This window comes from Porites lutea, chromosome 13 (assembly GCF_958299795.1).
Source record: "Porites lutea chromosome 13, jaPorLute2.1, whole genome shotgun sequence".
Classification (NCBI taxonomy): Eukaryota; Metazoa; Cnidaria; class Anthozoa; order Scleractinia; family Poritidae; genus Porites; species Porites lutea.
The window spans coordinates 14,547,519-14,560,965 of record NC_133213.1 but is presented as its reverse complement, the minus strand read 5'-3'; the positions used below and the strand labels follow the sequence as shown (position 1 = coordinate 14,560,965).

Below are 13,447 nucleotides of genomic sequence, written 5' to 3'. Positions count from 1 at the left end.
ACTGTGTGAACTTGATCCTAAATCCTTTCCCTAATATTTTACATTCTCTTAGGGTCCAAAGGTTCTTGTTTTCTCTCCTCGTACGCCTGTTTATTTTTTTTTTCCAAATTCCAATTCGCTTTCAGTCAAGAGTCACAGATCCATCTGGCAGTCTCTTCTCAAGCCTTTCAGCGTCTTTTAAGTCCTACATCCTCCAAAATTGAGTCACGCGTCCTGTGGTAGGGTTTAGTTAAAATTGATGTATTTTCTTTGAAATACAGCGGCAACAAGTCTTTTTATATATATATACCTCGGAATCGTTTCAAGAAAGCGCCTGACTTATACTGGATTGTATTCTTATCGTCCTCTGGTTCTTGTACACTCCTTAAACACCAGTGTTTCCAAACTATGATTTGAGACAAACCTCCAGGGATTTGCGGGCTCCAAAACTGCCGCCCGCGATGCCTGACACAATCCGCTATCAAAGACAGTTCTGCCAACTAATATTAAGATTTCTGTCCTTCAAAAATGATCTAACGATGAGTGGAAAGCTCTACTTGGTTACTTTTCTTAAAAACCACCTGACCGATTAGTCTCCTAAACTCTCTCTTTATGTCTCTTTTTAAAAAGGCATAAGCCAGCGGGTTAATGGCCGAGTTTAAAACCAAGAGAGGAATTTTGTAGTCTTCATCATGGCATGGCGATGAGGTTATCGTAGTGCTAGTCTGAAATAGTATTAGAAAACTACAACGCAGATACATCCCATAGCAAACAAGAAACACTCCTATCACAAGACCCATCATTATTACTGCAGACCTCTCGTGAGGGGTTTTAAAAGACACCTGATGGTTAAAACGTAACTGTTTTGCTAAAGTGCGTGCTGACCGATCATGTCTGCGTACGTGAAATATCACTGATACAAAGCAGAGTATCAGTATAACACATGGAAGAATCTCAAAAACTATGGTCATCACCCAAATTGCAAAAGGACAGGGCTTGTTTTGATATAAAACAATACAAAGGGTATTTTTTAGCACATTATAACTAACTGTTAGAACCCAAAAGAGGAAAATAACTTGGGTAATTCGACGGCGAGTCATCAAAGTAATGTATTTTAGAGGATAGACGATGGCAATAAAACGATCCAGTACTAAGACGCATAAGTTTACAACAGACGTGTTACTAAACAACAACCTTATAATATTCACCCAAGATCGGTAATGTTCAGGCCAGTCGCAGGTGTTTGTAATGTCGCATGCGAACAGAGAAGGGATAACGCTCAAACCAACACAGAAATCCGCTACTGCAAGTGAAACAATAAACGCGTTGGTTTTGGTGCGGAGATTTCGTCTGCTGCAAACGAGGAAGATTGTAAATCCATTTCCAAGGATGGTCAGGAATGAAAGAACCCAGCCTAGAATCCAAAACCAGGTCTCCATTCCTAACAGTTAAAGGAAGTTGTTATCAACTGTAGAATTTAACCAACATCTTGCATAAATATCAGGGACACATGTCAACTGGTTACTATGGAGCGTTTTTACATGACGTCACGGCTGCCATACTGATGTTCCAAAACAATGAAACGGCGGCCTCGTTGGCGTGCCAACCAATCCTGTGGGAGTTGACTGAACTCTTTTCTTATGTAAACGCTGTCTTTTGTTCCAATAAAGTTGCATAGGTGCTGGCCACGTGAGTGAAAACGCTCTATTTGTTCTTTTAATCGTCTTTATTTGTAATAATTTGCTAATTAATGTCGTAATAATTTGTCTTGCGCTGTGCTATAAAAAAATTTGGATCAAGACGATAATATATTAAACACCTAACGTTTCTTTGTGTGTTTGATAATAAAATAAGTACAAATGTTTAATCTAAGACGTTGGAATCGTTGTTGGAATGAATAAATGTTGGAATCTGAGACGTTGTTAAAGATAGAAAAGTGGTCTTTTTCTTATCGCTTAATTTCGAAGATTTTATCAGTTAGCGCTTTTTAATGTACCGTTCCAACAGTAGACATCTCGTCTACTCTTTTAGGGTCGCCCGCCGGGAGCGGGGGCGGGGGGGGGGGGGGTTCTTCAGAAATTTTCGGGTGGTAGTGTGTCGCTGCGACACTGGAACACCTAGCCTATACTTCTGGTTCAGCTGAATTTTGCTACTCTATACTAAACTAAACTTCCCAAATTCCTCCCTATCCAAGAGTTGCTCTCTGATTTCTATATCCAGTCCCAGACTTAGCTGCTTGAACACCATACCCTATAAAGCGGCACATTAGATATCCCATCTGGCAGTACCTCCCCCCCGGGGGGTAGGTTGCCCACTGAATTCTTTTATCACAAATTTTAATGAATCTACAGAAAAAAATATACATACATATACATACATGTAGCTGTAATAAAAAAAATATACATTTTCCTTTCTCCCGTGATAAATTAAAGCCTGCTAGTTATTTTATATTTCAGACTTTCTGACGATTTTATGTTGGTTGTTTCCACCTCTTGGCCAATAAAGAGGATAACTGTTTGCACATCAGTTAGATAATTTACACAATTAAACAAATTTAAAAAATTACTACCCAAGACTATAACACACCACAGATGACAACCACTTTTTGCCAATTTTTGATGGATTACACATCCCTTAAATCGCCCCTGTATTTGCCGCCAGAAGAGTCAAAACTTTAAGGCATCGTTCGAAGTAAGCATACTAGGTAGTTTAGATATGAATATTTTGAAAGGAATGATAAAAACAATTATTGAATTTGGTTTTTGTATGATCTGAAGAATTATACCGATCTATTCAGCCACATTCAATACTTGTTATTATTTCTCAGCTGTCAGTCACGTTAAAATTTTAACCAATTTCCAGCTGCCATTTAACCCATCCCATGGCCTTCTCAGTTTTTTGTAGATTTAATTTAAGAATCTTTTATCGTTGAGCTTCAAAAACAAAATATTTAATTTCACATCACTCAGGATACGATTCATTTTATCTCGATTACTTGTTCTATCGTTTTCCACGGCAATAAAAAAAAACAAAAGAAAGAAGTAAACAAGACGCTGTAAGCAGCGTGTACTCGGGCTGGCTGCTAAGTGGAATGTAAAACTATTTCAGTAACTTTCATTGGTAAGTACAAACAATAAACCCACGATTGAGAATAAGAGACGTCACTGTTTACAAACATCCTTTAATTGTTAGTCAAATTTGTAACGAGTGAAACAAACGAATTTTTAGTGTAAGAACCAATGCACTTCTGGTCGGCACATTAACATTAGGCGCATTAATTTTAGGGACCTTTAGTAACGACAAAGGCAAAGGGAACGTCAAAAAACCAATAGGTTTATTAAGCAAAACAACGACTTTGCACGTACATCACGCTTTTTTGTACATTTCTTTGCTGTCACTTCACGACTACGACGTGAAAATGCCTAATTTTTACGTTTAATGGAGTACGTAAACAAGTGACGTTTCTTTCTCTTTCTAAACTTGAGTGCGGTCTCCAAGAAATTAACTCCAGGGAAATTTGCTTGCATTTAACATTTTCAGCGAACTGGAATAGACTCGACAGAGTTTCTAAAAAAGGAGAATTCCGACATTTTTTAAGTAGTGTTTTCGCTGCCGTCGCCGTCATCAATGCTAAAGCTCGCTATCAATAGGTGCCGGCAGCGTGAGTATTGCTTTACCATATACAGCTATTTCGAGAAAGGTTGTCGGAAAAACTGTGCACGCGACAATCCCGAAAAGTAATATGAGATATGATCAATGCACTGTTCCTGACACTGTAGCTGTCGAATCTACTTTTGTTGCTTTCCTTTAGCACTCGCAAACATACGTCCATGGCTTCTCGTGCCATTCTTTGAAATTTCTTTGAAAAATAGTGAACTCAAAATCACCCACAATACCTTTCGCGATTGTCGCGTGCACGTTTTCCGACAACCTTTCTTGAAATAGCTGTATGCGGTCTGCACGTTCTGATCAACCAAATCTTATTTTATGTAATATTATTTTTCAACCGGGGAACGCAAAAATACGGCTATGCTTTGATGGCATTTTTTTCAAAAAAAAGCGAGTGTATTTCTGTGCTGTAGTAAAGTACCAACTGGAGAATTATATTTAACAATTATTCGCCGAAGGCGAAGTTAATATTGTTGAATAATCCCCGAGACGAAGTCGAGGGGATTATTCAACAATATTAACTGAGCCTGAGGTGAATAATTGTTTTAGTATATTCACACGAAGTGATCTAAACAGAATCAGAAAGGAAACCATTAAAAAACGATTAGTTTGATTGACGGGTGAAAATTCATGCGTGAACACGAAGCCGTAAACAGTGGATGCGCAAAAGTTAGATCTTTACAGTATCTTCAAACATGGCAAATGATAGTTTTAATCCTTTTGTATCGAGTTTTGTAAGCTTTAGCATCAACGGTTTAAAAGAAAACGCCGAAAATTTAAATTACTACCTAATTCTGAGAAGAAAAGTATCTAGAGCTTTATTTGTTTCTGTCAACTCACCGTGAATGAGAAAGTTTTCTTCGTCGCTTCTTGCAAATGCTGTCAACAGCGGCTGCGATCAAGGTGAGCGTTGTTTATCTCCAAAGTTCTTTGCCTTGTTAACTTGCTGGCACGTACAATTTTCGAAAATATTTGCCTTCCTCTCTTCTCCATAAATTAACTTCTATTTATAGGCAAAATTGGTCTTGCGAGAAAATCCCGAAATCACAAAACAGTGACAAAGCGACCTCGTTTTCCTCTGAAGTGGTAAACATAGCTTCGAGCGTACAAAAAGTCAGCTAAAGTAAACCACTTCACAATAAATCACGCTGTTTAAACACCATGAAGTCCTTTCTTGCCTTCAAAGTCATCAGCACTTGGATATTCGTGTATTTTCAAAAAGGTTTTACTTTGAAACTTTGGCAAAACACCCAGTTCACGACAGCGATTTTGTTCGGCTTTATATTCACCGCCTAGCGCGGTGAATATAACGTCATAGTCCGAGATAGCTAACCAATCAGATTGCTTGAATTACCAAGATCACTGAGTGTGTATATACTAAAAGAAAATAAAGGGAACTGTTATCAATGCATGGGCTATTTTAAAATTGCCTTGAATATAAAACCAAAAGTGGACCGGAAAATACATACACTCGCTTTTTTTTCGTTCACTACCGGCATCGATTACGTTTTATTTAAATCACTCAATCACTTGCCGATGTCAGTATTTTATTTGTTAATTAGATAACATACTTTTTAAGGTGTTCCTATTCACAAGCTAAGTCTTATTGGCTTCCTTGGGCTCCCTTGCCTCTTTTATTTAATTAATTTTATGGCGAAATGATAATAAAATTTAATTGATATGTATTTATTTTCAGTCAGGTTTGTTAGTAATAGTATTGTCAGTGCATTTGCATGATCATGTCCGGTTTAGCATGTTAATTTGCTCAATATCAATATCATTAAGTGGAGTGTTTTTCTTCCTTTTTGAAAAACGTTGCCGATAATTAAAGTCTTCAAAAGGTATTGAAGGTCAACTTTTAAAATACCCTCCCGACGATTGCCCGAGTGGAAGAAAGATTATTCGTGGGCCGGCTGCAACGCAGGCTATCTCGACGTAAGCGTCTGGTTGCACCTTTATGAATTATTAGCCATGGTAGAACACGTGTTAAATTTACAATTCTTGAAATATACTGAATGGCATAAGAAACATAGAAGTTTCGATATGACCTCAAACAACTGTTCTGCAAAATTATCAATATTTATGTCAAGGTAAAATTTTTCTGTTGTACTTCCATTTCTTGTCGCTTAATTTTTCGAAAATCTTATTGAATATCATAGCGTTCCAGCGGTGGACAACTCTTCCCCTGTTTGGTGTTGGACTGCCTATTGAGCAACCAGCCAACAGTTAATTTTGTGTCACGATTTATACAGACTAAGAAAAGAAACTCTTTTCGTTAGTTTAGTTTTTATTTAGCATGGGAAATTAGAAGCTGACAAATTTTGCCTAAAAACTATGATGAAACATGCATTATTTTTTCCCCTTGAAAAAAAACATTTTACTTTAATCAGACTTAATTCATAACAATTTTATGCTGGTCCTCTTTATCTCTTGACCAATGAACAACGCAACTGTCATATTAATGACAAGTGTCATAATTAACAATCATAATATTTCAAAAGGCTCCCGAAAGGCACTCATTATTAATTTTTTTAAAAGTTGAATCACAGGTGGCCCTGCTCGAAATTTGACCATGGGCAATGTTGCGTAACGTTCCAATACAGGGATTTGTATAACAGGAGAAAAAAGATCACTTCTTTCAGGTTGCGAATGTTAAAGGATCTAGTTTTTAAATCGGCTAACCTCACGCAAGTTGACGTGTGTTTCTCCTTCTTTCTTCATACCAGTTAATCTCATAAGATCCTTTCAGGAATTTATTTATTTTGTACGTAACTATTTTCATTTAGTTATCTTTCATCGCGTTTTCGATCATCTAGTACAGTGGATTACCCTCGATGAAACGAAACGTCGTCAGTATCGCGAACGCATTTTGCCTGTCCTTTGGCCCTTCTTGATATGGAGGTTCCACTGTAATCCATTCAGGAATTTCGTAATGCTGATTAAGGTATGTTAACGTCAATGACGGGAGGAAAAAAACACGTTTCATATCGCTCACCACGATGCATAAGGGGCACCCAACGAGAATATAGTTCAAAACCACTAACACATAGCATTGTTAAACGTATTTTGGTATTTAAACGGTAGATATAGGCATATTTTTATTCCCTAAAAATTTTTCATCTATTCGGATTTCCTAGCTGAAAGTCTAGTGATCCGAAAATTATAGGGATCAAAACTTACCTTTTCGAAAATTTCAGCCAGAAAAAGGCTCCCGAAAATTCTAGGGGACCTTTGTAGGGTAAAAATCCGTTAAAAATAGGCAATTATACCATATTTTAGATGTTCGAAAATCCTAGGAGAAGCAGGCAAGCAAGAAATTTTACAACGAATGTTCCGAAAATTCTAGATCTCAAATCGTCTTCCGAACAGATATTTTTCCGAAAATTGTCGTTGGGTGCCCCTGATGCATTTTGTCTCCAAAGTGGCAAAAACGAAATTTTAATTACCCATTGTGAACACAAGACAAAAGAAGTAATCTTTCTAACTGAAAGCATGGTGAACTTTTATTGCACGGTTTCCCGATAAGTATTAACGTCCTCAAAAGCTAATAGCAAAAACCAGAAAGGGTGTTTAAGTAAGTTCCCAGACACATTATGACATATTTCGCGATTCTCCGTCTCTTTTACCATTTTGTTTATTAGTTTGTTTGTTCATTTTCTGCCATAAAACGTTCGTATCCTACTATACCACTTAATATGATAAACACTGAGATTGAATCTCAAACTAAGCGTGGCTTCCACGTTAGGTGTATTTCGTGTCCTTTGAAGCTTTCTCTAAGAAGAGTATTCTCAGGGTCCTATGGGTCTTGCTCCTTCCTCAAATACCAATATTTCCAAATTTCAATTCAGTTGGACTCAAAAACGCCGAGCCGTAGATTTGCCAGCTCTAAGCATGCAGAAAATCGAGCTTTTTTGACTGTACATTTCAACTGTAAGTACTTTTCTATACGAGCGAGCTACTAAGATGCCTCCTCGTGCCAAGCACGTACGTCGAAGGCTTAACTTGGTTGCCTTTCTTTAAAAACATATTTATAGCGATAAGTCTTCTTAACTCTTTCTTTACATCTCTTTTGAAAAAAGCATAAGCCAGGGGGTTAATTGCCGAATTTAAAACCAAGACAGGAATTTTGTGTATTTTACATCGTTGCATGATGCCATTCCAGTAGTGTCAAATAGTATTAGAAAACTACAATGTAAATACATTCCGTAGGTAATAACAAACACTCCTTACAATACCCATCATTATTACAGCAGACTTCTCGCCGTGATAGGTTTTAAGAGACACCCAGTGATGATTACATCGTAACTGTTTCGATAAAGTGCGTGCTGACCCATAATGCTTGCGTACACAAACTATCATTGAAACAAAACTGATCAGCGTAGATGGGAGAAACTCGAGAAAAATTACATCTAGCCAGCAAAAAATAGCATCAACAAGCCTCGTTTTTAAACTAACACGAAGTGAAAACTGAAGCACCTCAAAAGCAGCTGTTGCAGTCCAAGAGAAGAAAATAACTTGGATGACGTGACGGCGAGTCATAAAAGTAATGTATTTTAGGGGATAGACGATGGCAATAAAACGATCCAGTACTAAGACACATAAGTTTACAACAGACGTGTAACTAAACAACCACCTTACAAAATTCATCCAAGACAGCCAATGTTGAGGTCAGTGGCAGGTGACTGTAAAGTCGCATAAAAACAGAGAAGAAATAACACTCAAACCAACACAGAAATCCGCCACGGCAAGTGAAACAATAAACGCGTTGGTTTTGGTGCGGAGATTTCGTCTGCTGCAAACGAGGAAGATTGTAAATCCATTTCCAATGATAGCCAGATATGAAAGAGCCCAGCCAAGAATCCAAAACCAGGTCTCCATCTTAACCGTTACAGGAAGTTCTTATTAACTATAGATTATAAACAACACCTTGCATAAATATCAGGGTAGCATTTATTTTTTACTATCCCAAGGGGGGAGGGCACTCAACTAAGTTTTATACAGGGAGGCTGTGCCGCGATGTCCAATCCCCCTTACCCTTTTATATACCAGTAACCACTTACCTTCTACTGTAATCCTCTCACATACCTAGTTTAGACTTTAATTGCTGTATTTTCACCTTCTTTTGAATATAAATCAATCCCGGAACTAGGAAGTTTTCTTGTCTGTTTCACATCCACAAAATATATCTGTTCGTCCTTTTTTTGGTTCTATTACAGACCAAAAGGACCGATTTCCATAGTTTTTCATATACTTAAACTAATGAAACCCTTGCCCTTTCATATATTTACCTACTAAAGCCTGAAAAGGTACCGCTCTTGGGCGGAGCCTCCCCCCCATATAGGCCATTATAGGAAGTACCACCCCCCCTCCCCCCCGTGGTACTAATCGTTTTTATTTTTACTAACGGTGCTGATGAATGTCATGATAATTTGTATTGTGCAGAGCCGTGACAGTCAATTTGCATCAAGAAGAAATATAACTGCTTATAAGTAGTTTAATGATAAGGAATACATTTCAAACAACGAAAATAAGTAGTATACAAAATGTATTCAGTTAGTAAATTCTAGGAATCTACTACATCACACAAAATTCGGCTTTTATCAATTACAAAGTTTTTTGTTTATTGTTGTCATAGTAATATCGATTTTAATTAAAACTACATTTTCATAAATTTCAATGCATAACAAAATTACTGGTGAAAATTTGTAGCGATCGGACAAGGAAAAAACCACTTTTTAGACGATTGAAAAATATCGGTATGGCCTCTGAAAAACTGTATCGAAACACCTTAAGTCAACTTAAAAAGTAATTATATTCTAAGTCAAGCACTGTGACAAATGATCGTGAGATTTCTTTAGGATGAAATTAACTTGTTGAAGATCGATTCAGTTAAGAAATTAAATCGAACGTTTTCTAGCTAAAATGTCTATATATAGATACAACATGTGACCGTTAATGGCGTGTTTTTCTGATAGCCCGCTTTGTACGGACAACCGGTTAGTACGGACATTTTAAGACTAAAGGTGGATTTCCACTGCCACGTAATTTTTCCGTGCGTACGCGCGTAAAAAAAAATAGAGGAGATATATGAAAGGCCACGCATAAAAGTAAACGTTGAAGTCATACATTGCCTCTAGTTTATTTACGAGCGTAAAATTTATCAGCGTTCGCACGGAAAACTTACTTGTCGGTGGAATTCAACCCTAACTGACCTGATAAATCGTGAAGGCCCGGTGGTCTACTCTGTGAGAGCGGTTGGAAGGTCGGTGGTTAGGTTACCTGGTCTCTCCACCGTCGTCAACGCCGTGCAGACTGCGTGTTTAACTTAATCTTGCTTGCAGATTAATTATATTCCATTTCCGAGTTGTTTGTTTATTTGTGTTTCCAGAGCAGAAGGAGAAAATACCTCACGCTTTCATTTAACGAGAAGTAGCCGCAATTTGATTTAAATACACTAAGACAGAAATCGGATTTTTGCTCACTGTCCAATGGGTCTTGCTCCTTTCTTAACCCTTCAAGTCCCAAAGGTGACCAACATCAATTTTCTCCCAACAATATTCCTGCCTTGTCAAGAGATAAGGCGATGAGAATTTATGAAATGATCACGTAAGAGAAAATGCTTTGATCTGCTATCAAATTCTCCCAACTAAATCTTAAAGGAAATGTATGGAGATCAGTTTGGAGAATTGGGGCTTAAATGGCTAAGTACCATGTTTCCAAATTTCAATTCAGCGGGAGTCCAAAAGGGCCATATATTGCCCAGTTCTAAGCTTGTCACTCTCTTTATTCTACTTCAATTAATGTTAAGACCTACAGTGTAGAAAATGAGTCAAACACATACGTGCGAGGGCTTCACTTGGTTAGCTTTCTCTTTAAAAACTTCTTCTTTATGACTGCCTCTTTTGAAAAAGGCATAAGCCAGCGGGTTAACGGCCGAGTTTAAAACCAAAACAGGAATTTTATAGTGTTCATTATTACATCGTGATGAGGATAGTGTTAGAAAACTACAAAGAAGGTACGTACATTCCATAGCAAACAAGAAACACTCTTATCACAAGACCCATCATTATTACTGCAAACCGCTCGTGAAGAGTTTCAAAAGACGCCTGATGGTCCGGTGGTTAAAACGTAACTGTTTTGCTATTAGGTACGTGCTGACCGATCATGCTTGCCTACATTAAACAGCATTGATACAAAACTGGCTATAATCAGAGCACATGGGAGGATTTCGAGTGAAATTACATAGAGAAAGTTAAAAGGAGTAGTGACAAGACTCGTTTTTAAACAAAAACGAAATGAAAACCGAAATACCACAAAAACAAATGTTATAGTCCAAAAGAAGAAAATAGCTAACGGATAATTCGACGACGAGTCATGAATTAAAGAAATGCACTTTAGAGGATAGACGATAGCAATCAAACGAACCAGTTCTAAACTGTATAATTAAGTTTCCAACCGAAGTGTTCCTATAAACAACCACCTTATAAAACTCACCCAAGATAGCAAATGTTGAGGCAAGTAGCAGGCGTTTTTGCCGTAATGTCGCTGAAAAATAGAGAAGGACTTACGCTCAACTACAACACAGAAATCTAGCTAAATCTACCACGGCGAGGGAAACAATAATCGCGTTGGTTTTGGTGCTGAGATTTTGTCTGCTGCAAATGAGCCGAGGAAGATTGTCAATTTATTTCCAGTCATGGTCAGTAATGAAAGAAACCAGCCGAGAATCCATCCGTATTGGCAGTTAAAGGAAGTTCTTATCAGCTATAGATTATAAACTAGTAATAACTAAAGGTTACTGAGTGCGGGCGGCAAGGATCGAAGGTTAAAACGCTTTTTATCCATCACTGTGCGTAAGTGTGCTTTACGTGCGTTTCATGTGAGAGATAGTCAAAACACGCGTGATGAGATTACGAGTGATACAAGGTCCAAACGCGCGTGATCAAATTGCCTTCTGTATATTCCATTCATCCTTTATGGAAGTCCAAACGAATGCTGGCCAAATACATGTGACGCATGCGAAGTAACTAGTAACTAGTAATAACCAAAGATAAGGGAGTGCGGGCGACAACGATCGAAGGTCAAAACGCTTTTGCTCCATCGCTGTGCTTTGCGTAAGTTTCGCGTGACATACGGTCAAAGCACGCGTGATCAGATAACGAGGGGCAGAAGGTAGAGACGCGCGTGATCAAATTGCGTTCTGTGCGTTCCCTTCATTCTTACTGGAAGTCCAAACTAATGCTGGCTACATACATGCGACGCATGCGTAATAACAACCTGGAGATTAGGATAGCGGGCTCCTCTTGTAGCCTGCAATAACGCTTTTCCGTAAAAAGCAGGGTCACATTTATCAAATTGACGTATTCCTAAGCTAGCAAGAGCTAGAGAAAACGGGGACCGTCACGTGGCAATTGCGCTAAAACATTTGTCAGTCAAACGGGACAAGGTTAGCTTATTGTCAACTTGGTTCACTAAGTAATTGCGAGGTCATTGTATTCGTATTTGTGACAGTTCTTTATTAGCAAATTCCACAGGTGTTACAAATTACGGCAAAAGTTAGGCAGCAATTTATTAGAAGAAGTTTTTTTCGTTTTCGCTATCCAATCAAAAGCGAGTAGGTAAAATTGCATGACAACTGTCGAAAAAAATACATATATATGAGATGCTACAAGAAGTTAAACTCAAAGCAAAGAAACAGCTTGGAAACTTGTTTGCTAAAGAAACCGATGGCCTTTTACGTCATGAGAAATAAGAGCACTCCTGTATGCAGTCGAGGCAGATCGTACTAACGTTCTTAAACATTTCATTCAAGCTAAGATAAATTGATCGGAATAATTTGCATTTGGAAGATAAATAAACTACTACTTAATTCACATGCTCAAAAATGATCTTACTCGATTCTCGATTCATGCAGAATATTTCTTTCTTAACAGTGCACCAAAATGGAGAAAGTGAAACCAAGTGTTTGCTTGCAGGATGTGAACATAAAATGATACTCTCACGATGTGATATTAAAGGTTCCATCTGATAAGAACTTTCGCCTCCCACCACTGTGTGAACTTGATCCTCAGTCCTTTCCCTAATATTTTACATTCTCTTAGGGTCCAAAGCATCTTGTTTTTTCTCCCCATACGCCCGTTTTTTTATTTTTTTTCGTTACAAATTCCAATTCGCTTTCAGCCAAGAGTCACAGATCTATCTGGCAGTCTCTTCTCAAGCCTTTCATCGTCTTAAAAATCCTACATCCTCCAAAATTGAGTCACCCGTCGACCTGTGGTACGGTTTAGTTAAAATTGATGTATTTTCTTTAAAACACAGCGCCAACAACTCTTTTAAACTCCTTCTTTATGTCTCTTTTAAAACAGGCATAAGCCAGCGGGTTAATGGCCGAGTTTAAAACCAAGACAGGAATTTTGTAGCTTTCATCATCGCAGGGCGATGAGGATAGTAATAGAAAACCACAACACAGATGCATCCCATAGCAAACAAGAAACACTCCTATCACAAGACCCATCATTATTACTGCAGACTTCTCGTGATGGGTTTTAAAAGACACCTGATGGTTAAAACGTAACTGTTTTGCTAAGATGAGTGCTGACTGATCATGCCTGCATACATGAAATATCATTGATACAAAGCAGAGTATCAGTATAACACATGGAAGAATCTCGAAAACTATAATGTTCAGCCAAATTACAAAAGGACAGGTCTTGTTTTGATATAAAACAATACAAAGGATATCTTGTAGCGCATTATAACTAACTGCTAGAACCCAAGAGAAGAAAATACTTTGGGTAAT

General features: G+C 37.9%; 2 protein-coding genes across 2 annotated transcripts in view; both read right to left on the bottom strand.

Annotated features, from left to right (window-relative positions):
* Positions 1-512: 512 nt before the first annotated feature.
* LOC140922402 (uncharacterized) lies at positions 513-1,418 on the bottom strand. The gene is made up of 2 exons (XM_073372387.1): positions 1,188-1,418; positions 513-704 (listed from the first exon to the last, which is right to left on the bottom strand). Exons 1-2 carry the CDS (start codon positions 1,416-1,418, stop codon positions 513-515), a joined length of 423 nt encoding a protein of 140 aa, XP_073228488.1.
* Positions 1,419-12,955: 11,537 nt separating this feature from the next.
* The window catches only part of LOC140922401 (octopamine receptor beta-2R-like), an 846-nt gene continuing 354 nt past the window's right edge, over positions 12,956-13,447 (bottom strand). The window contains exon 1 of the mRNA XM_073372386.1: positions 12,956-13,447. This exon is cut by the window's right edge and continues 354 nt beyond it. Coding sequence (XP_073228487.1) covers positions 12,956-13,447 — 492 coding nt within the window.